Raw genomic sequence first — 24,841 nt, forward strand, 5'->3', positions numbered from 1 at the left:
TTGTCTGAGGATTTGAAAGGTTAAATAGGAACATGCTGTGGCTGTTTCATCCTGTCTGTGGCCCTGTTTCAGATTGTTCCTTAGGGGACATTTGTGTGAAGAAGGAACTAAGGAACAAGCTGAAGCAGAGATAGAGGAGGGTGCGTAGTGGAGCACCCATAAGGGGGACACATCTCAAAAAACTGCAGTTACTGCACAGCGCAAATAAGTTCCTCTTCTTCTTTGAGCAGCATCCGTATGGGTGCTCCACTCCAGGCGACTTCCACTTAGTAGCCCTAGATAGAGTAGGGAGCTTTGGAATAGAGTCCAGAACTGAAGATAATACTGCAGAACCAAGTGCCACATCAGATCTGACAGCAACGATCAGGGTGTAATGTTTTGAAAACGTACATAATGAAGCCCATAAAAGGTCCTACATATTTCAAATATTGGTACATTCTTCAGTAATGCTGTAGATGTTGCCTGTGATCTGGGTGAATGTGCTATCACCTGTTGGTGGGTGGAGATGATCACCTGCAGTATTGTAACAAGTGATAATACATGGCTATTGAGCAGAGGTTGAAGACCCCGTGGATCTATCTGCAAAAGAAATGAAGAGCCTAGGCGATTTCCTAAATTCCTTGGTCCTAGTTAAATAGAAGACCAATGCCCTTCTTACATCCAAGGTATGTAAACAGGATTCCTATGGAGAAAACTCTAGCTTCGGGAAAAAAACTGGTAGATGAATGGAGTGATTAAGGTAGAACTCTGATAGAACCATAGGTAAGAGTTTTGGGTGTGGATGTAAAGAGACCTTGTCCTTAAAGAACATCATAAAGGAGGAATCTGCCATTAAGGCTCCAATCTCCCCAACCCTATGGATCGATGTGATGGTTACTAAAAGGGCCATCTTCATAGATAAATGCAACAAAGAACAGGCTGCCATTGGTTCAGAGGTCTCATAAGGTAACTGAGTACCAGTTTGAGGTCCTGGGTCAAGATAGGATTTCTAATCTATGAGTAGAAATGCCCTGAACCCTTAATAAACATGGACGACACCAGATGAGCAAATATAGAGAATACTACTGGAGGATGAAAGGCTGATTTGTGGCCAAATGGACCTTAATGGTACTGATAACCCCACTTTCTTTAGCTCCAACAGATAATCCAGGATGACTGAAAGGATGGCATCAACGACAATACCAATGGAAGAATCTTTCATTTCTGCAAGTAAGTAGTGCTGGTTGATCTTTCTACTATTCAGTAACACCTGTTGTACTTCTGTAGAGCAGGAAGATTCTAAACCAATGAACCATTGAGGAGCCATGTTCTGAGGCAGAGAACCGCTAGGCTGGGATGAAGCACATGACCCGCATTTTCTGACAAGAAATGATGAGTGTTCGGGAACTTGAACAACAGTTGAACACCCAGGTGAAGCAGGTAAGGGTATCAGTCTTGTCTCAGCCAGGTCAGCACTACACGAATAACTCTAGCTCTATCCTGTCTTGTTCATCACTCTTAGTATCAGCGATGTTGATGGAAACACATAGAACAGATCCTTCTTCCAAAATAGAAGAAAGACATCTCCCAAGGAATGGTGACCCAGAAAAGAGGACACTTCCTGTTCTTAGGGGTGACTAAGAGATCCACCTCTGGCAGTCCTCATTTTAGGAATATGCTACGGATAGGGCCCTTCGAATTTGGTTTTTATTTTAATTTTTCCCAGGAATTTATCCATTTATTTTGGAGGACTGAAGGATGGGGGTAAAATATTCAGTAGATTAATGTTTTGATTAATGGAATTCAATGTGGTTTGCTGCAGAACTAAAAAACAATGCCACCTCTGAGTTTAAGAAAACAATATATCTCTAATTCCCAAATAAAACTTGTCATTTGAATAAACAATTTATTGTTGTAGCCTATAAATAATTGGGCCACACCATTTTCTGCACATACACTCAACTTCATCCTTTTCTCCTGTTTTTGTATACTTGGGTATCTAACTCCCATTTGTAATCCTGTGAAAAGTATCTGCTGAGGATATTGGCTGTGGTGTTCTGAATAGCTAGGAAGTAGAGTGCTTAAATCTGGATCTGATGAGCTATGCACAAGTTCGTATTTTCATGGCTTCAGCACACACAAAGGGGATCTTATGCCTCCCTGCTTAATACAGAACAGACAAAATAAGTCTTCCAGCATGACCCTTAGGAAAGATAGAAAATGAAAGCAAGTGTTCCTGACACACCAGAGCCCCAATGGATTGATGTTAGGCTGACCAGATAGCAAGTGTGAAAAATTAGGACAGGGAGTGGGGGGTAATAGGAGCCTATATAAGAAAAAGCCCCAAATATCGGGACTGTCCCTATAAAATCGGGACATCTGGTCATCCTAATTGATGTGGAAATAGTGCATGTGGACAATTCAGGAAATCTGAGTTGTGAGGGTATTGAGATGGGCTCGCCACCTCAACTGTGATGCATCTGTTGTTAAAGTCACTGAATGGGCTGGGTGACAGAAAGGAACACCTGTACAGACATGGAGTTGATTCTTCCACCATCTAAGGAGTTCCTCATTTGTAGACTCACCATCACCTGTCTGTCCAAAGTGTGTCTGACTGGAGAATAGGTCATTCTGAGCCAACCCTTGAAGCAGTGGAGACATGGCCTTGTGGATTTGGGCACAAAGATGCAAGCTGCCATGTTTCCCATGAGCTGAAGACCATTCCTTATTGTGGTTTGAGGTCTCCCCTGAATTGCCCATACCAGACTCAGTAAGGTTACAAATCGATCTAAGGGAGGGTAGGCTCAGGCTCTCAATGAGTGCAAATATGCTCCTGTAAACTGTATCTTCTATTCAGGGGTTAATGCAGACTTTTATTTACATTCAGTTGCAGATCCAACTCCTGGAACAGACCAAGGACCATCTGGGTGGAAGATAGCACTGTTTTGTAGGAATGGCCCTTGAGTAGCCAGTTGTTGAGATATGGGAAGACTAGGATTGCTTCTAGTTGGAGGTAAAAAGCCAGGACTCTTGAGAACATCCTTGGGACCACGAAAAGGCTGAAGGGTAGCACTCCGTATTGGAAATGATCCTGCCCTATAGCGAAGCATAGCTATTTCCTGTGTGATGGGTATATTGTTATACGGAATTATGCATCTTGCCGACTGAAAACTAAACCACCTCCTCTAGAAAAGGAATTATAGCTGCCAGAGCCACCTTCCTGAAACTTTTGAGACTTTACAAACTTGTTTAGAAGCCTTAGATCTAAGATCAGTCCCCTCCCTGTGTCCTTCTTTGGCACAAGGAAATACTTTTAGTAAAATCCCTTGCCCTTGTGAGGAGAAAAACCTGCTCTATTGCTCCTAATCAAAGAAGAGAGTTCACTTCTTGTCTCAATAAAAGCTTGTAAGAGAGGCCCTGAAGAGGGACAGGGAGAGGAGGTGGAAGGGAGGGAGTGATGTAAAATGGATGGTATAGCCTGATGTTATGACCCACTTGTCTGTAGTGATCCACCTCCAAGCATGTTGGAAATAGGCATGGCAGTCTCCAAAGGAGGAGGTGGGCTAATGGGCACAGCGATAAATCCAAAGGTTTGAGTGATCTGAACCCTCGAGCAACCCATCAAATCTGTTGCTTCAAAGATGGTTAGGTAATCATGCAGGCCTCTGAAATTTTGTCTTTTTCTAAGGGATCGGTAGAACTATGGAACCCAGAAAACTGAGCAGGACATGAGCTCTGGGCACTCTGTGACCTACTAAACCTTTTGCTACTTGTAGGTGTATATATGCCAAGGGATCATAAAGTAGCTCTGGAATCATTTAGCATGTGCAAGGATTCAACCATGGTCTCTGAGGACAGTTTACAACTGTCAAAAGCTAGGTCCTCCATAGTGTTCTTCTATGCTTCTTTTAGCATTCTGTGAGATGGAGCCGTGATATCTGTGGTGGCGGTTATGCACAGGGCATGTCCCTGACAGCAGTGTCCATAACATCTAAGGATGCTTCAAGAGCAGTTCTGGCCACCAATTGGCCAGATGGCGTGAGATTGTGGGCTAGAATTGCTCTGTGTGTTCATGTGGGAGATGTTCAATAAAAGCCATGAATCTGTTATTTATAAACTTTTATATTTGGCCATGATCGCCTGATAATTTGTGATCTGAATTGCAGGGTTGCTCACAAATAGGCCTTTTACCTTTTCTGATCTTTGTCATGGGGGTGGACTTAGAGAAGTGCTATCCTACCCCCCTCATTTACCACATCTACCATCAGGGAGTTAGGTGGAGTGTGGGAGAACAAAAAGTAAGGGGATCATAATACTTATCTGCCCATTTACATGTGAGCAGACTAGTTGCAGGTGTCTGCCACACCATCTTAGCTGGATCTAGGAGTGTCCCATTGATGGGTAACACCACCCTGGAGGTTGTTGCCGACTGCAAGACATACACCAGTTTGTGCTGTGAATCCTTGTCAAAAAGAATTAAGACTATCAGGGTATGTCTACACTACGGAATAAGGTCGAATTTATAGAAGTCGGTTTTTTAGAAATCTGTTTTATATATTCGAGTGTGTGTGTCCCCACAGAAGTGCATTAAGTGCATTAACTCAGCAGAGTGCTTCCACAGTACCGAGGCTAGAGTCGACTTCCAGAGCGTTGCACTGTGGGTAGCTATCCCACAGTTCCCGCAGTCTCCGCTGCCCATTGGAATTCTGGGTTGAGATCCCAATGCCTGATGGGGCTGAAACATTGTTGTGGGTGGTTCTGGGTACATATCGTCAGTCCCCCCTTCCCTCCCTCCGTGAAAGCAAGGGCAGACAATCGTTTTGCGCCTTTTTTCCTGAGTTACCTGTGCGGACGCCATACCACCGCAAGCATGGAGCCCGCTCAGGTAACCGTCACCGTATGTCTCCTGGGTGCTGGCAGACGCGGCACGGCATTGCTACACAGTAGCAGCAACCCATTGCCTTGTGGCAGCAGACGGTACAATACGACTGGTAGCCGTCCTCGTCATGTCCGAGGTACTCCTGGTCGCCTGTGTGAGGTCGATCAGGAGCGCCTGGGCAGACATGGGCGCAGGGACTAAATTTTTAGTGACTTGACCAGGTCATTCTCTTAAGTCCGGCAGTCAGTCCTATTGAACCGTCTTATGGTGAGCAGGCAGGCAATATGGATTGCTAGCAGTCCTATTGCACCGTCTTCTGCCGAGCAGCCATGAGATGTGGATGGCATGCAGTCCTCCTGCACCGTCTGCTGCCAGCCAAAGATGTAAAAGATAGATGGAGTGGATCAAAACAAGAAATAGACCAGATTTGTTTTGTACTCATTTGCCTTCTCCCCTGTCTAGGGGACTCATTCCTCTAGGTCACACTGCAGTCACTCACAGAGAAGGCGCAGCGAGGTAGATCTAGCCATGTATCCATCAGAGGCCAGGCTAACCTCCTTGTTCCAATAAGAACAATAACTTAGGTGCACCATTTCTTATTGGAACCCTCCGTGAAGTCCTGCCTGAACTACTCCTTGATGTAAAGCCACCCCCTTTGTGGATTTTAGCCCCCTGAAGCCAACCCTGTAAGCCGTGTCGTCAGTCGCCCCTCCCTCCGTCAGAGCAACGGCAGACAATCATTCCGCGCCTTTTTTCTGTGCGGACGCCATACCAAGGCAAGCATGGAGTCCGCTCAGCTCACTTTGGCAATTAGGAGCACATTAAACACCACACGCATTATCCAGCAGTATATGCAGCACCAGAACCTGGCAAAGCGCTACCGGGCGAGGAGGCGACGTCAGTACGGTCACGTGAGCGATCAGGACATGGACACAGATTTCTCTGAAAGCATGGGCCCTGCCAATGCATGCATCATGGTGCTAATGGGGCAGGTTCATGCTGTGGAACGCCGATTCTGGGCTCGGGAAACAAGTACAGACTGGTGGGACCGCATAGTGTTGCAGGTCTGGGACGATTCCCAGTGGCTGCGAAACTTTCGCATGCGTAAGGGCACTTTCATGGAACTTTGTGACTTGCTTTCCCCTGCCCTGAAGCGCATGAATACCAAGATGAGAGCAGCCCTCACAGTTGAGAAACGAGTGGCGATAGCCCTGTGGAAGCTTGCAACGCCAGACAGCTACCGGTCAGTTGGGAATCAATTTGGAGTGGGCAAATCTACTGTGGGGGCTGCTGTGATGCAAGTAGCCCACGCAATCAAAGATCTGCTGATATCAAGGGTAGTGACCCTGAGAAATGTGCAGGTCATAGTGGATGGCTTTGCTGCAATGGGATTCCCTAACTGTGGTGGGGCCATAGACGGAACCCATATCCCTATCTTGGCACCGGAGCACCAAGCCGGCGAGTACATAAACCGCAAGGGGTACTTTTCAATAGTGCTGCAAGCTCTGGTGGATCACAAGGGACGTTTCACCAACATCAACGTGGGATGGCCGGGAAAGGTACATGACGCTCGCATCTTCAGGAACTCTGGTCTGTTTCAAAAGCTTCAAGAAGGGACTTTATTCCCAGACCAGAAAATAACTGTTGGTGATGTTGAAATGCCTATATGTATCCTTGGGGACCCAGCCTACCCCTTAATGCCATGGCTCATGAAGCTGTACACAGGCAGCCTGGACAGCAGTCAGGAGCTGTTCAACTACAGGCTGAGCAAGTGCAGAATGGTGGTAGAATGTGCATTTGGAGGTTTAAAGGCGCGCTGGCGCAGTTTACTGACTCGCTTAGACCTCAGCGAAACCAATATTGCCACTGTTATTACTGCTTGCTGTGTGCTCCACAATATCTGTGAGAGTAAGGGGGAGACGTTTATGGCGGGGTGGGAGGTTGAGGCAAATCGCCTGGCTGCTGGTTACGCGCAGCCAGACACCAGGGCGGTTAGAAGAGCACAGGAGGGCGCGGTACGCATCAGAGAGGCTTTGAAAACCAGTTTCATGACTGGCCAGGCTACGGTGTGAAAGTTCTGTTTGTTTCTCCTTGATGAAACCCCCCGCCCCTTGGTTCACTCTACTTCCTGTTAGGATATAGATATTCAGGCCTGTCTGTAAAGGCCTGTACTTTAAGAATTTAGGGGTATTCTTATCACTTGGCTAGTTCTAGAAGTATAAAAGAAAGAATCAAAATCACTGTCTGCTGGTGTAAGGGCCTTCTCTTACTGTGACAGTCTGAGGCCCTGTGCTTAGGCTAAGGCCTTTGGCTAAGCAGCAGAGGCAGCCATAAGCTAGGAAGCGAACGGTCACATCCTCACATTCCAAACTAGTCACATTGAAATAAGGTGCTATTGGGCTGTTAGGAATACAATCCTGTCCTGATAATGCCTATCACCTCCAGAGAAAGGGAAGTGCCTAGAAAATGTAAAAGGAAACAGCATCCTGTCTGGCAAGAACTCACTTATCAATACTGGGATGTGAAATCCTCACTTCTGTATTGTTTTGTCATTATAGTTCCCACTTTGCTATTGTTTGTCTGTATAATCTCTGTCTGGTTCTGTGATTGTTCCTGTCTGCTGTATAATTAATTTTGCTGGGTGTAAACTAATTAAGGTGGTGGGATATAATTGGTTACATAATCATGTTACAATATGTTAGGATTGGTTAGTTAAATTTCAGGAAAATGATTGGTTAAGGTATAGCTAAGCAGAACTGAAGTTTTACTATATAATCTGTAGTCAATGAGGAAGTGAGTGGGCCTGGGTGGGTGTGTGTGAGGGAGAGATGGGAACAGGGTATGGGGGTGGAGAAATTGGAACCATGTTTTGCTAAAGGGGGAAATGGGAACAGGGAATGAGGGTAAGGAAATTGGAACCATGTTTTGCTAAAGGGGGAAATGGGAATGGGAGTAAGGAAACTGGAATCCTGTTTGGCTAAAGGGAGAAATGGGAACAGGGACACAGGTGTAAGGCTCTGTGGTGTCAGAGCTGGGAAGGAGGATACTAAGGAAGGAAACTGGAATCATGCTTGCTGGAAGTTCACCCCAATAAACATCGAATTGTTTGCACCTTTGGACTTCGGGTATTGTTGCTCTCTGTTCATGCGAGAAGAACCAGGGAAGTAAGTGGGTGAAGGAATAAGCCCCCTAACACTTCCCTGTAAGCTAACCTCCCTTCGTTCACCACTTGCAGAGGCAATAAAGTCATTGTTGCTTCACATTCATGCATTCTTTATTCATTCATCACACAAATAGGGGGATGACTACCAAGGTAGCCCAGGAGGGAAGGAAAATGCCACACAGCACTTTAAAAGTTTAGAACTTTAAAATTTATTGAATGACAGCCTTCTTTTTTCTGGGCAATCCTCTGTGGTGGACTGGCTGGTTGGCCGGAGGCCCCCCCCCCCACCGCGTTCTTGGGCGTCTGGGTGTGGAGGCTATGGAACTTGGGGAGGAGGGCGGTTGGTTACACAGGGGCTGTAGTGGCAGTCTGTGCTCCAGCTGCCTTTGCTGCAGCTCAACCATACACTGGAGCATACTGGTTTGGTCCTCCAGCAGCCTCAGCATTGAATCCTGCCTCCTCTCATCACGCTGCCGCCACATTCGAGCTTCAGCCCGCCACTTACTCTCTTCAGCCCGCCACCTCTCCTCCTGGTCATTTTGTGCTTTCCTGCAGTCTGACATTATTTGCCTCCCCGCATTCGTCTGTGCTCTGTCAGTGTGGGAGGACAGCATGAGCTCGGAGAACATTTCATCTCGAGTGTGTTTTTTTTTCTTTCTAATCTTCACTAGCCTCTGGGAAGGAGAAGATCCTGTGATCATTGAAACACATGCAGCTGGTGGAGAAAAAAAAAAGGGACAGCGGTATTTAAAAAGACACATTTTATAAAACACGGGCTACACTCTTTCAGGGTAAACCTTGCTGTTAACATTATATACATAGCACATGTGCTTTCGTTACAAGGTCGCATTTTGCCTCCCCCCACCGCGTGGCTACCCCCTCAACCCTTCCCCCTCCCTGTGGCTAACAGCGGGGAACATTTCTGTTCAGCCGCAGGCAAACAGCCCAGCAGGAATGGGCTCCTCTGAAGAAAAGCACCCTATTTCAACCAGGTGACCATGGATTATATCTCACTCTCCTGAGGATAACACAGAGAGATAAAGAACAGATGTTGCTTGAACGCCAGCAAACATACACTGCAATGCTTTGTTGTACAATGATTCCCGAGTACGTGTTACTGGCCTGGAGTGGTAAAGTGTCCTACCATGAAGGACGCAATAAGTCTGCCCTCCCCAGAAACCTTTTGCAAAGGCTTTGGGAGTATATCCAGGAGAGCCGCGAATGCCAGGGCAAAGTAATCCTTTCACATGCTTGCTTTTAAACCATGTATAGTATTTTAAAAGGTACACTCACCGGAGGTCCCTTCTCCGCCTGCTGGGTCCAGGAGGCAGCCTTGGGTGGGTTCAGGGGGTACTGGCTCCAGGTCCAGGGTGAGAAACAGTTCCTGGCTGTCGGGAAAACCGGTTTCTCCACTTGCTTGCTGTGAGCTATCTTCTTCGTCCCCAAAACCTGCTTCCGTATTGCCTCCATCTCCATTGAAGGAGTCAAACAACACGGCTGGGGTAGTGGTGGCTGAACCCCCTAAAATGGCATGCAGCTCATCATAGAAGCGGCATGTTTGGGGCTCTGACCCGGAGCAGCCGTTCGCCTCTCTGGTTTTCTGGTAGGCTTGCCTCAGCTCCTTCAGTTTCACGCGGCACTGCTTCGGGTCCCTGTTATGGCCTCTGTCCTTCATGCCCTGGGAGATTTTGACAAAGGTTTTGGCATTTCGAAAACTGGAACGGAGTTCTGATAGCACGGATTCCTCTCCCCATACAGCGATCAGATCCCGTACCTCCCGTTCGGTCCATGCTGGAGCTCTTTTGTGATTCTGAGACTCCATCATGGTCACCTCTGCTGATGAGCTCTGCATGGTCACCTGCAGCTTGCCACGCTGGCCAAACAGGAAATGAGATTCAAAAGTTCGCGGTTCTTTTCCTGTCTACCTGGCCAGTGCATCTGAGTTGAGAGTGCTGTCCAGAGCGGTCAAAATGGAGCACTCTGGGATAGCTCCCGGAGGCCAATACCGTCGAATTGTGTCCACAGTACCCCAAATTCGACCCGGCAAGGCCGATTTAAGCGCTAATCCACTTGTCAGGGGTGGAGTAAGGAAATCGATTTTAAGAGCCCTTTAAGTCGAAATAAAGGGCTTCATCGTGTGGACGGGTGCAGGTTTACATCGATTTAATGCTGCTAAATTCGACCTAAAGTCCTAGTGTAGACCAGGGCTCAGTTATCTTCTTTATGAGGTCTTGAAATCACCAGCAACTATGCCCCCACCACCATCCATGGCTGATGACCACCTCATCTGGAGAGGAGTATGAAATAGATGTTTGAGGGGTGGTCTCCTTGTTCCTGAAATATCTCCTTCTAGGGTGGGGTGAGGTAGGGGCAGAGAGGGCTGTACAACTCTGTCTCCTTATCAGATGGTCCCAGTCTGACCTTTGGGCGGGGGGAGGAGGGGGCGCGCATATACCAAAGTGGGGGTAGCATGCAAAGTTTGTTCAATCACCCTTGATAATGAACCCAATCTTCCCTAGGACTTTCAGATAATGTGTTCCTAAAGGGAGATGCTGAAGAACCCTGTATAGAAATAGAAACAGAGGAGACCAACTGGAAGTCTCCTTCATCTCATCCAAAGGAGGATCACCTGCAGAAAACAGTGGAGAGTTCTGTGGTACCAGAGTACAGTAGGCTGGAGATCAGGGTCTCAGTATCAAGAGACACTCAGTACCCAGGAGGAAAGGGAACTCCGGTTCGTATGTTATCAAGAAGTCCTTAAGTGTATCTGAACTCTTATGATACCAAATAGGGGATTGGTACTGACATGGTAGCAGAGACCACGGTTGCTGAAGCTGATGGTAGGCATACTGAAGTAGATCCCAATGGCATCTGGTGCTGTTCTTTGCTCAATGCTGAGGGTGCCGCATGCATGGGTACTTGCCGATGGCTGGCCTGAATGCATAGGTACCAACAGCTGGGCTAAACTTAACTGTGCCAGTCCCAAGTGTCTGTTTGCCCTCCTTGCCAGTAGAAGGTGCTGAGGCCTTATTGGAGCTGTCCCTCTCCTTCATGCTGACTTTATGGCCCCATGGTTACTAGAAAAGGAATCCTTTGACTCAGTCTTACTGAGGCTGTAATCTCACCAGTGACCTGGACTTCTTTGGAGCTGGCTCCTTAAGGTGAGAATTCACACTCCTCTTTTTGGAAGCCTTCCTTGAAGCCTCTAAAGTCTTCCCTTTCTTAGGGGAAGCCAATACTGAAGTAGAAGGGGTAGGTATCTCTCTGGTGCCAGATGCACTGGGAGGAGGGGCATTGTCTCCTGACCTGACTCAGAACGCTCCTTTGGGCCAACTTCGATCATTAGCAGTCTGAGTTTAATCTCCCTGTTTTTCCTTGCACAGGACATGAGGGCCAGGAATAAGTTGCATTTCTGGGAGACATGGGCCTCCCCCAAGCAACAGACACTTTGAGGGGCCACTGCTCACAGGTATAGTCTCTCAGCAGGAGAGGAAATGTTTGAAACCTGGTGAGCCAGGCATGCCCTGCCAAGAAAAAAAAATGTCTCCCCAAGGGGAAAGAGGAGTAACTCTTATCTAACTAGAAGTATGCTAACAACTAACTATAAAAACAATCTTAACCACTATAGAAATATTAGAAAAGCCAAAACACACTCAAGGTGGACACACTAGGGCTCCATCTCAGGCCGAGGCAGTTGAGAAGAAACTGAGAACTGTTCATCCTTACACTCTTATATTGCATCGGTATCTGGCATGAGGAGGCATTGGGTGCATGCACAGGCCAAACAGACACTTCTAATTGAAAATCTCCTATCAAGAGCTGAAGAGGCGCATGTGCACCTGAAGCACATCATCCCTTGGGATACTACTCAGAGAAAACACCTTAATTTTGGCAAGACAAAGTTCTACCAGTCCTGAATCTGCTTCAAGACAAACTTGGGTTCTGAGGTTGTTTTCAGACTCTGATAGCCCACACAGCCATAACAAGACTTGCTGTGCCTTTACTAATAACTTTATCTTTAAAATGTGTTCTGTTTATATATATTTTATATACTAGTAAATAAGAGTCACATTAAGTAGTGTAACAAAATACTGAGCACTGATTTTAGTACAAATTTTCTAAGAAGCCTCGACAGTACTAGTTTTCCTCAATTCTAATTTCCTCAACAGAATTACAAGACTTAAAAGAAAACATGGAGAACTGACGATGTAGTGGCTGCATACTCAGATGTAATTTGTCCATGACCACCAGCTTTAGTTGGGAAAATCCAATCTCTTATTAAACACTGGCCATATAAATGAAAAAGGGAACTACTGACAACACAATTGTTCAGGTCTTCTCTTCTGGAAAAAGCAGCAAATAAGCATTCATGAGAGTAAGTTATCTCTTACTCCAGCTAAGCAACACTTTTTAAAAAGTAAATTACATAATTTACTTCTTTAATTGGTTAAAGAAAGGGGGGGAGGGAGAGAACACCACAGACTCCATGAACAATTTTGTCTTTAATGCAACAAGACTACTGTACAACAGGTGAAAAGCAAATTATTTTATCCAAAGGAACAAATTACTTTCTTGGTTTATATAGTACATATTTTAAAGTAATTCTTTAAATATAAAATGTTTTTAGATATACATACGGATAGTTACATATTGGAAAGAATGTGCAAAATTAAGAGGTCAAAGATTTTAAAAACCCTAGTCCAAAAAGAACACAACTCACTATTTGATTCAGTATGAAAACATATTTTCTACTAAATGCAACTGAATGGTAGTGATTTTTAAACAATTATTTTTTAAGCATAACAGTTCCTTTCAATTCATAAAAATATTTCCTTAAAGCATAAATGTACTTTATTTAAAGTTATCCTCTAAGACAAACATTTTATAAGTAAAAGTAAAGTATTTGCCATAAATTAATTTTTTGTTGCAAGCATGTAGTCTCTCAATACATGCAACTACATTACATTTCTGAAGTAGATTAGAAAACTATATTTTCATAGGATAAGTTATGTAATGTTCTGAATCAACATTTATCCAAAGAAATACTTCACAAGATTACTATGAGAAACATCCTTTTATTACACACTAAGTTTTCATATTTAATCATGCTCCAATTATCATGGTCAAGAGAAACCTCCGGTCATTCTGTATAACTGAACAGCACCAAGAAATTGGACTTTGTTTCTGAGGCCAATCACGTTCAAGTTCTCCCTGTGTCCTTACCGTTTTTACTAAACAGGGGAAAAACACAGACACATATACAAGGTGGGTTTTTTTCTTATAGAATATTAGATTAAGAGAGGCTAACCTGACAAATGCTGACAGGCCAAAGATTTACCTTAACTCCAATTACACTGTAGAGTATTGTATACTGAAAGTAGCATTTAGATATCTGCATTAAGTTATATGAAAGCTGCATTCTCTTTTCTATAGGTAGACTGCCTGTTGGAGATGTTTTATAAGCTTGACTGCAAAAAAACCCAAACAAAAATTACTTATACTTATCTAGTCAAAATTTAAAACACTCTGATCAAAGTGTGTCTGCACATGCTTTTCAAAGCCTTGCTGATCATAGTCAGGAGGGAACTGCTCACTGCACATGGGGCACACCTTCCAGTGACTTTCGACATGTTCTTCAAACTTGCTCTGGTCATAGTTAGGCGGAAACATCACTTCACAAAGGGGACACTTCTTGTGCACATCAAAACTTGGGAGAAAGAAAAAAGAAAATGAAACACTGACACAATGTATCATTGAGTAAAGCTGAGAAATAAAGGTCTGATCCTGTTGTCGCTGAAGTTAATGGGAGTTTTGCTACTGATTTAAATGGGAGCTGGTTTAGCCCTCTAAGTATCCAAGTAACTGTTTTAATTAGAACAGACATTAGCTGAAATGTTCAATACAGTTAAAATAGTTTTATATCAAAATTCCAAAATAACATGGCATCAAAAAGGTTACATAATTCCAGCTACTACTGAATGCAAAATCTACTGAATGTCTTAATGGCCAAGCAGGTTCTTAGGAAACCATTCTCTCTGCTCATAAATGCTTACTCTGCTCTTAGCAAACATAACACTTTATAAAAGTTCTTAACTTAGGCTCACAATTAGGTCGGCAAGAACAAAAATGTTCATTCATGAGCCAAAACTATCATCATGTTTGTGAAATGAGGCATAATGCCAACAGTCCTCCAAATTGCACATCTAAGAGTAAATTCCCTGGTAACAATGAACACTACTCGGAAGTTCTGAACAGTAACATTTTTTCTTTGAGTTGATGACCGTCCTGAAAGATATGACAAATTTACCTGGAGTCAAAACAAAAACCTGTTCCACGCTCATGTAAGAGAAGACTTGGAGGATCAGGAGCAGAAGGTACAGTCTCATCATCATCCTATGAAAAAATGTGCAGGGTTATTAAAAATATCTGCAAGAAAACGTGTTCTCTCCAACATCTTTAGAGAAAACTTGGGGACTAGATTTTCATCTTTTACTTTGGACCTCCTGAAACACTATTTTTACTGAAACATATAAAAACCAAGAAACTTGTTAATGAATATTAAAAGCTAAACAAACTGCCTTTTGATGATACACTATAAATCTGTGCCAGTCACACTAGAACACTTCTACTAATACATTTATTAAGGAAATACATTGGTCACCTGACTCCAAATGCCTGGGACCATATCAGAACAAAAATCCTACGTTAAACCAAAGGCAGGGCACCAGACTACAAGGCGCAATAACATTTTATGAAGGACTAAAATTCAGAAATAAAATTCTAGATAATAGGATGTCAAGTTAGACTCTTAATCTGTCAATCTGAATTTCAGTGGGGAAAAAAAAAACCCATCCATTTAGATTCACATTCTTGCTTCCCAACAGTCCGTTCTGAGTGATCTGTATATGCTCCTATTGCCAGCCAAGCATGTCACACATTTCACACTGCAGTCAGGCACATCAGCTAAATTGCCCTGTTTGGCTGCTTCCTCTCATCAGCTGTCAGTGGTGTCCTCATTTCATGAACACGAACAGCACATAAACAGCTGCAGCAGGCACTGATGGGGATCACTATGCTGATAGACAATCAGGTTTGCCTCAGAGCTTCTATTAAGAGTTAGCCCCAATCAGGTCTGCCACTGGAGAATACACCCAAAAAATCTGTCTGTGATGTGAAACTCAAACTGAATAAGCTGCAGGATAACCTATCCCGGTACTGCAATTTAGTTCTGACAGTTTCTTTCTGACAGGTGAAGAAACTAGGGAAGTGCTGTGTTTTGTTTTTTAATCAATCATAATGTCACAAATTTAGGATTTGCTTCCACCACTGCTCTTGTATAACACAGGTGAAGGAAACAAGATACAAAGAAAAACCTTAAGGGAGAAGAAAAGAAAAATTAGAGTTGTGCATGTTTTTGAAACTGTATGAAGAACAAGCCTACTACTAATAAACTTGTCTTCTGAATATCCTCTCAGTTCCATTCTGCAAATGGATACAGAAACCAAGAAGCTTTTCTAAGTAAATTCTGCTTATTTATAAAAGCCTCAGCAAAACCTGTAAAACATTCTGGAATCCAATCTCCTAGATCATTTTTCTCCTAGTACTCAACACAAGCATGAAGTGTGAACAAAGACACTAGGAGCCTGATTTTCAAAAATTCATGTACAAAAGCTGTGTGCAATTGCATGTCTACTTTGCACAGACAACTCATACCTACATTCAAATTGCACTGAGTTCTTTATTCTTATTTTTTTAATTACTACGCAGTGTTCTCAAGAAAAGTTAATGGAAATTAGACAGATTTGGAGATTCCTTCAATAGTTTTCTCCTCCTCGCTCTCTGAACAGCTGCTTAATTTCAACCATTTAACATTTTCATTAAGCAGCTAGTGGGGCTTACTGCAGCAGATGCTAGAGACAGACATGTTTTCCTATATAACATTCTTGCCTAGCACCTGCAGCAGAGGGGCATATGGATTGTAAAAGCACTATTTGTTCCTTTTGTCACCAATGAACAGAGTTTAATTATTAATAGAGAAAAACTACTGGTTAATATCTAAAAAGTGTTTCAACATTACATAGTAAAAGGTTGTTACTGCTGAAAAAAAAACACAGGGTATGTCTTCACTACCCGCCGGATCAGCGGGCAGCAATCGATCCAGTGGGGATCGATTTATAGCGTCTAGTCTAGACCAGACATGATAAATCAACCCCCGAGCGCTCTCCCGTCAACTCCTGTACTCCAGCACCGTGAGAGGCACAGGCAGAGTCGATGAGGGAATGGCAGCAGTCGACTCACCACGGTGAAGACACCACAGTAAGTCGATCTAAGTACATCGACTTCAACTACGTTATTCACATAGCTGAAGTTGCGTAACTTAGATCTATTTCCCCCCACCCCAGTGTAGACCAGAGCACAGACACACACACAGACACAAACAAACGTGAGGAAATCATGTTCTGAGCAAATCAGAACTGTTCCACATTACAGTTTAAATATTTACCATGAGAAAATAAAAACAATTTCTCTACACATGCATATTTATACTGCAAATACATAACTAGTTTAATTTAAATCCCTTAAAACTGACTTCCTTTATAATCCTTTCATTTTTATAGCTAGAAGGCCATTTCTTGGACACTTGGCATTATTTCACTGGCTCTGTTAAAGTATTCTAGATAGTGAAGCAGATGGCACTTCCCCCTAGCAATAGGGCTCTTCAATAGAGCTGGTCAAAAAAATTTTTTTCCAACAGTTTTCCATCAGTAAATGCAGTTTCGACAAAACTGAAGTTTTTCGCCAAAATATATACATTGACAAAACTTTGGTATTTTTTAAAATTGGAAAATAACATTTTGAAAAATGTCAAAATACCCCCTTTTGGAATTAAAGGCTTTGATTGTTGGTTTCAAAATGACTTCGTTTTCAAATTCACTTTACATACGCATGTGCGCGCGCACACTAAATAAAGAAATAAATAAATAAAAGGCTGAAAGCAAACAAAATGTTTCAAGTGACTCAAAACAGTTTGTTTTCAGAATTTAATTTTGTGAAAAATTCTAAATTTTTGCTATTTATCCTGATTTGGAATTAAATGTTTTTCAAAATATCGAATTTTTTCACAGGACAGAAAATCTGTTTTGTGATCAGTTCTGCTCCTGTACTCCCTCTCTTCCATGCTTACATATATTCTTTATTTAGTGCAGAGCACCAAACCAGAAAACATGCTCAGAAGCTATGAATCATAATCACACTGTTAATCTATTTGACTTCTTAGGGTCAGCAATCAGGATTTACCAGTAATAAATATTAATTCAAAATGTCCTTAGCAGAGAGTACTAAAGATGGAGTTAATTACTACCAGCTGTATGTTAACAATTATAGATGAGAAGAGACCCCCCACCTTCATCATTCCAGTTACACAAATTATAGTTAATGCTATCTACTTTAGAAAGGTTTCAGAGTAGCAGCCGTGTTAGTCTGTATTCGCAAAAAGAACAGGAGTACTTGTGGCACCTTAGAGACTAACAAATTTATTTGAGCATAAGCTTTCGTGAGCTACATGCAGCCGATGAAGTGAGCTGTAGCTCACGAAAGCTTATGCGCAAATAAATTGGTTAGTCTCTAAGGTGCCACAAGTACTCCTTTTCTTTTTACTTTAGAAAGAGCACTTGTGCAGTCCTGAAAGGAATCGTTAATGTGCTTACTATTAAAGCATAACTGTCTGTAAAGAAACATTAGATAATTACTGAGAGGATTTATTATTACACACAAAGCTTGGTGTATCATAAATTCTACTATGGTTTTTTAATATCACAAAAGAAAAACCAATTATACTTGTAAATATATTTCCAGTAAACATTAAAATATATAAAATATACATACTGAATATGTATGCTCTGCACCATGTATTAATTACTCGTAAAGCTAGCCAATGCCTCCTGTTCAATTGTGGAAGCTGTATCAGTGAACAGTGGATTGTGCCTTAGGTTCAGCTTCACTGCATGTGCATTTCTGCCCTATTAACACATCCCACAGAAAACTAGATTTTATCAGAATTAAATTATAATCTTTATATTGAGGGTTCACCTGGTTTAAAGAATTCCTTGAACACATCAACATTTACTCTCCACAGTATATAAAATTTTGCCATGAGAGATGCTTCAGCATTTGTTTTACATTTCTCTATCTAGTAATTATGAATTTTGCTCTTGAGTTCTCAACCTTATAGGTCATTGATCATTACTCAAGTTAACAGTTCTCTATATTTTCTTGTGCTGTTTATTTTTGCTGTCTGTATTAATAATTAGGGCTGTCGATTAATCACAATGTTAAACAGAATACCAACTGAAATTTATTAAATATTTTGGATGTTTTTCTACATTTTCAAATATATTGATTTATATTACAACACAGAATACCAAGTGTACAGTGCTCACTTTAAATTATTTTTTATTAAAAATATTTGCACTGTAAAAATGATAAATGAAAAGAAACTGTATGCTATGTAACAACATTAAGGCACTCAATAAAAGCTGGCATGCTTGACAGTCCGTCTCAGGCTGAAGGCAACTGTGAAGGATCTGAGGGCAATTCACCCGCACAGCCCTATATATCCTCAGTGTGTAGGGTGCACGTATGGGCTGAATGATCACTGCTAACAAATCTCCAATTAAAGGCGCTGGGGCACATGCGCATGTGAAGCGGAGCACCCAAAGGGATACCACCTGAAGAAGAATTAAGATTCTCTATTTGAGGATTTTACCTCATACGCTGAGGCCATTTCCACAATCATTTTCATTTCAAAATACTACAGAATCAAATTGTCCTGAATGTTGACCTGTAGAGAATCAACTATTAACCAAGACATACTAAAAAGAAGATGAACATGTTCTCTAGTATTATCTTCTTTCTTGGAGTAATTTGGAACAATGGAAAAATGTAACAAGTGTCCCATCTAATCTAATATCCTGATCCCAATAACTGCCTAAATCAGGCGTAGGCCAAAAGCCCATAATGCACCTGATTGAACTGTGGAATACACACAGGAATGGAAAGTTCACAATAATTTAGTTCCCAATTTCTCCCAGCCAATGTAATTGAAGATGCCTCTTTTAGCCATATAAATTATAATAATTTATACTGAGTTGTAAGGCATGCATAGCACTTTACAATTGGTCACTATCCCATGGATAAACAATTCTTGCCCTAAGGCATTCAGAGACTAAAAGCACAAATGAGTGGAATACAGTTCAATTTACAATACAGAAAGTGTCAGATAGTAATCACTGGAGGACATACCCTCACTGTCACTGGAATGTACATGCCACCCTTTTTAAAAAAAAATTTAATGAACTATTTATCCCCCACATAACTTGTCACAAGTTCCACTGTGCACAAACTATTTCTTTAATTTGTTTTACATGTTCTTTTATGTGCATTGTCCTTTTTTTATTATTACTGTGGAAGATGATACAAGTAAATGAGTGGGTTTGTGGGTTTTGTATGACCTGCTAAGGAGTAGGTGGGAATGAGGAAAGCTAAATCCAAAAGGTCAAAAAAAGTATGAGTCACTCCCATAGTCCAAAACAGGATTGGGGCCTCATTGTGTTTGCACACACTCATAAAGGCCTGGTGGTCCCAGAGAGCTTTACAGATCGTTAACGTGACAGTAAATTAAACAATACTGATCCTGTGCTGACTGCTGAGGGGGGTCACATCTATTCACCCTTACAATTGGTGACTATACTAGTCATTTGTGCTTTGCACAAAAGGACTGAAATAAATGTGTGTGTTTTCCCTCAGCCCCTCCTACCCTCAGCAGATGTCCTGCCTCACTCTGTGCAGTCAAGTCTGCATCTTTGTGATCAGCCAGTCTGGGCTCCAAGGCAGCTCTTCCTCATCAGTGGCTAAACAGAGCTTCTCCTTGCAGATCCCTGATCTGGGGAAGTGGCAGCAAAGAGAAGATTGGCAGGTAGAGGAGGGTATTTTGACTAGTTGAGGTGGAAAGGCCGTTTTGGACACATTCCAGAAAAAAGTCCTGACAATTTCTGGTGGCCACAAATTCTCACCTTGCTACCCACATACCTACTGTGACTAACAACATTCTTCAGGAAGTTACTCTGAGCACACTGCAAGCTGGGATCAGTTCTACATTTCCTAAATAAGAATAACCAACTATATCATTAATAAAAATCTCTTGTATCTTGCACTCTTCTTATATCTACATGCCTCTAGGAATAATTTCCTCTCTCAGGATGTCTAACAATTATATTCTTATAAATTTGTTAGTATCTAAGGTGCCACAAGTACTCCTGCTCTTTTTGTGGACACAGACTAACAGGGCTGCTACTCTGAAACCTGTAATTATATTCTTGTCACTCTTACTTAGTAACTTAGCACCAACTGTCGGTCCTAGAACAATTTGTTATAAAGGTCTACATCAAGAGCAGACTCTCTTGTATGTGCCAGACTAAGATGTGCCAAGACAACATCATTTGATATCAACCAACAGTTTCTCTGAAATTGGTCCTGATGTGCTGTTCAACCTAATCTACACATGAATTAACAAAACTATGTTTTGTAGGAGTTAAGGTTGAAGCAGGACATGTTCCATTCACCCAAAACCTTAAAAGAATGGAAATAAGAAATTAAGGGGAAACGCTCCGCATTTATTTCCACTCCCATATTGCCTACAATGCTTTTGATAACACACTTCAACACTTCATAAAGCTCTCTCCTTCCGTCTCCAGCAGATACCAAAAAGCCAAGTATATCCCATCTTCATGAAACTTGCACTTAAAGTGCAGAACCTTAACAGTGGCCTCATATGCTTTTATATCAATTATACTAACAGATCAGCACATCTGACTGTCATATATTCCATGTATTTGAAAGGTTATTCCATTGTAACATTGCAGAGGTCACTGCTTAAGTTTTGTGGTAGACTGAAAGACAGATGGAACTGCTAGTCCCTCTGTAGACCAGCCATTGGTGGAAAACTTGTCATACACTTTTTCCCACTCTTAGTGAGTTGCAACTATTTACTACTTAACACTAGAACATCTGTAATAAGGAATCCTCGATTCTATCCCTGGTTTTGGGGGAGAAGTGTGATTTATGATGGTTAGAGCTAGGACATTCCAAACTTGTCTAGTGACTCTGAAAGGCAGCGTGATGCTGTGAATAAAACTGGAGTTACAGGCCAGCAATGACGTTGCCTAAGCTCTCTGCTAATTTATTCGAAAATGGAAATGGGGGCAAGTGTTAACAGCCCTCCCCTGACAGTCTTCTAGATTAGGGTTCATGGACTTAGCCTATCCTAAGAGTAGAGAATTGTACGGGAATTTCAACTGAAATTAGAAGAGGTAAGATTTTAACTCCTGGTTTCCTCTTCCCTGCTCAGGGAATTTCCTCTAGGCTAGAGGGATATTTGAGAAGGAGGGAGGAGGTTGTTTCTCTGTCCTTCCCTCCCTGGGAGTGAGTGACGGCATTTGTACCACCTGCTGAATTTGTCATCAAATTCAAAGGGTTTGCCTTGGTGCAAATATTCTCCATTATGGCAAAAATACTGTAAAATGCTCTATAGCCAAACACCACCTATGCATACCTGATATTCTAGGAATCTGCACAAGAGGAGCAATGATGTGGACAAATGACAGGTCCCAGAGTGCTTTAGATTACTTGCAAAAAGTCTCTCTCCCCCCTCCCCCAAAAAAGAGAAAATCTAGTACAAAAAATGTCTAAAGGGTTGATTTCTGAACTCTTACTTCTCTGTATCAATTCATTTTTCATTAAACCACCATGAAAATTCAAAGCTCAAATATTTTATGTTTTCCATCACAATAAGATTTTTATAAAATAAAAGTTTAAAGCTCTTGGTAAACTGAACTCTAAAACATACGATTAACTATGGTGTCTGCACGAGAATAAGATGAAATTATCCATTACTATTACCCAAAAGGAATTACTGCTTCTCTGATCTCTCCAACATTTTAAAGATGACAAAGTTAGAGAGCAGTAGTGCACCCAAAATATTGTATTTGTATTCCTATGATATGGGCTTACATGCAGATTCTACCTCAAGATCTTCTCTACCAGAAAAATATAATTTCTGACAGGTTCTAGAGTGGTGGATGAAGTGAGTTTTAGCCCACGAAAGCTTATGCCCAAATAAATTTGTTAGTCTCTAAGGTGCCACAAGTACTCCTCGTTTCTATAATTTCTGGAAGTGTCTATGGAATATTTTGTGTAGTACTACTATGCCACCTAATCAAGATAATGTTTCTTTCATATATATTTTATACCCAGGAATTACAGTATCCTATTGGCTATTAAAATACCACGTTTCAGAAATATCTGTTTGTGCAGAGGTTATGCATTTTACACGTAACAAAGCTAGACATTGTAAATACCAAATTTTCCTGAAAGGCTTCTTTCATTAGTATTTTTAGATTGTATTCCTAACAAAGCAACAACCATTGTTTTACTTGTCCTTTTACCAACATTCTTATTTCAAAGTATTCTCCATCGGAGAGGCTTACCCACTTGCTAGAAAGTGAACTAGAGAGCTTAGTCAGACCTAGTCTCTATCAAGGATTCACACAAATTAGGGAAGGAAAGGACCTATTAGAACATCTAGTCCATATGTATACCAATGCAGGATCATTCCCTAACATGCATTTTAAGACTAGAGTCATTGTCTGTTTTCTTGTCTCCATCAGCCTCTTGGAGGATACAATATCCAGTTCAAACTGCCCCACCTGGACCAAGAAGAAACAGAAAATGAAACAACGCTGACATCTGACGAGTTAGGAAATGTCAGAAAAAAGTGCCCTGTGGTATCTTAATTCACCTCCTTATGCAGTGGTTCTCAAACTTTTGTACTGGTGACCCCTTTCACTGAGCAAGCCTCTGAGTGCAACCCCTACCTTATAAATTAAGAACACTTTTTTATATATTTAACACCATTATAAATGCTGGAGGCAAAGCGGGGTTTGGGGTGGAGGCTGACAGCTCACGACCCCCCATGTAATAACCTCATGACCCCCTGACAGGTCCCAACCCCCAGTTTGAGAACCCTTGCCCTTGTGCCTATCTATTATGATATGATCTTTAGTTACATGATCTCACATTTTTTCCACAAGGCTCCTGCCTCATTCAGTGGACAGGATGGATGGTGCTCACTTAGCAGCTATTAAATATTTTGTTTATCCTCATTGTTCAGTGTGTGGCCTCATGACTTTGCTGCATATTATTCAAAAGCCACTCATGGGCGTTTCTATGGCACTCTTCACTATAGCATTCAAGTGCTTCACAAACATTTTATTTATCTTCAGAACACCCCTCTGAAGTGAAAGGGCGTAATTCCCATTTTACAGAGGGGAACTGAGGGACAGAGAGATTTGGGTCAAAAGTTTCCTCTAATTTTGGGTGCCCAATTTGATACATCTACTCTGAAAAATCAGATCTTAATTCAGCATTATATAGGATTTTATAAATACATTCAAAGCAGAGCTCCATTGACTTCAGTTGCAGCTGTGAGCACTCAGCAGCTCTGCAAACCATGGTATCAAGCTGGACACCCAGAAAATGAAAAACAATTAGTAATCAACCACCTGTGTAAAGTTTGGTTTAAGTAGCTACCACCACACAGGAATTCAGGGGGGAGGGAAAAAGATAGTCAGTTGCTTTGACTGCCTATGCAACTTCTTCTATAAGTCTCTAACTCAGACCTTAACTTTGCCCCTAAGTCAAAAAATCTCAAATCAACCTTGACCATGAATGTTTTCCCACCCATTCTTGGCTACTAGATAAAAGTAGACTTGAACACTGTCAGAATGAGCACTCTTATCATTTACTATCAGGACTACTATAATTTCCTCAAGCTCTTTACTTTGTTTCTCAAGATAAGTAGTTCTGGGGTGAGACTGGGGAGGCTATAATGTGGTGGTCAGACTACTCTTTCAATCAAAGCAGTAAGACAACCATCTTCTACCACATTTACAGGCTGAAATTCAAACACTGTCCTGCTGGTTTTCAAACCAGTTTGTTGGCTTGCACCATCCTGTTTCCTAGATATCAAAGCCATTTAGTTTCATACAAGCACACACAACTCAGGTACTGTCTTCTCCCCCCGCCACTATTTACAGTTGGAAAAAAGCAGGGGTGCTGGATCCAGGACACAGGCTGGAAGGTCACCCTTGAGCACACCCTCAAAAATTCCTGCTTATTACCCAGTTGATTGCAGGTAGAGCTCGAATGAGCTGAGGGGGCCAGCTGATGGTCTGCCAGTGCTTATAGCCCTTGCCCTTCTTTTGAAAGGGCTCTGATTGAGGTTGGGTCCTGAACCTGCAGGACTGTTGCAGCTTAAACTGCTTCCTCTCAAGCCCCGGAGTGTAAAGGCCCAGAGAGCACAAGGTAGTCCTAGAGTCTTTTAGGCCATGTAATTTACTGTCTGTCTGTTCCAAGAACAGTCCCAGGCCATGGAATGGGAAGTCCTGGATGGACTGCTGAACCTCCACTGACAGGCCCGACTGCAACCAGGATGCATGCCTTATAGAAATAGCTGAAACCATGCTCTGAGATGCAGAAACTGCTGCATCCGAGACTGCTTGGAGCGCAGCCCTGGCCGCAGCCCTGCCCTCATCGAGGACAGCAGAGAATTCCTTCCTGGACTCCTCTAACAGTGAGTCCATGAACTTAGCCATGGACTGACAAATACTAAAATCATAGCAGCCAAGCAAGGCCTGATGGTTGGGCACTCTCAGCTGGAGGCCAGACGTAGAATAAGTTTTTCTACCAAAGAGATCGAGCCTTGT

The 24,841-nt window shown here is 42.3% G+C and overlaps 1 protein-coding gene and 1 long non-coding RNA gene across 4 annotated transcripts in view; one reads left to right on the plus strand and one right to left on the minus strand.

Moving 5' to 3' along the window:
- The first annotated feature begins 1,225 nt into the window (after positions 1-1,225).
- Positions 1,226-6,019, plus strand: LOC141983048 (uncharacterized). Its single transcript, XR_012638279.1, has 3 exons — positions 1,226-1,419; positions 2,867-2,992; positions 5,321-6,019. It is a non-coding gene; the product is annotated as an uncharacterized LOC141983048 (long non-coding RNA).
- A 6,551-nt stretch (positions 6,020-12,570) lies between these two features.
- The window catches only part of TAX1BP1 (Tax1 binding protein 1), a 95,422-nt gene continuing 83,151 nt past the window's right edge, over positions 12,571-24,841 (minus strand). For 2 of the 3 annotated variants that reach the window (XM_074945727.1, XM_074945728.1), the window contains 2 exons: positions 14,329-14,414; positions 12,571-13,728 (listed from right to left, as the gene is read on the minus strand). In XM_074945727.1, coding sequence (XP_074801828.1) covers positions 13,527-13,728; positions 14,329-14,414 — 288 coding nt within the window. In that variant the 3' untranslated portion in view covers positions 12,571-13,526. The remainder of the gene's footprint in view (positions 13,729-14,328; positions 14,415-24,841) is intronic. The other variant, XM_074945726.1, reaches the window with a different exon arrangement.

This window comes from Natator depressus, chromosome 2, assembly GCF_965152275.1.
Source record: "Natator depressus isolate rNatDep1 chromosome 2, rNatDep2.hap1, whole genome shotgun sequence".
In the NCBI taxonomy this organism is placed as follows: Eukaryota; Metazoa; Chordata; order Testudines; family Cheloniidae; genus Natator; species Natator depressus.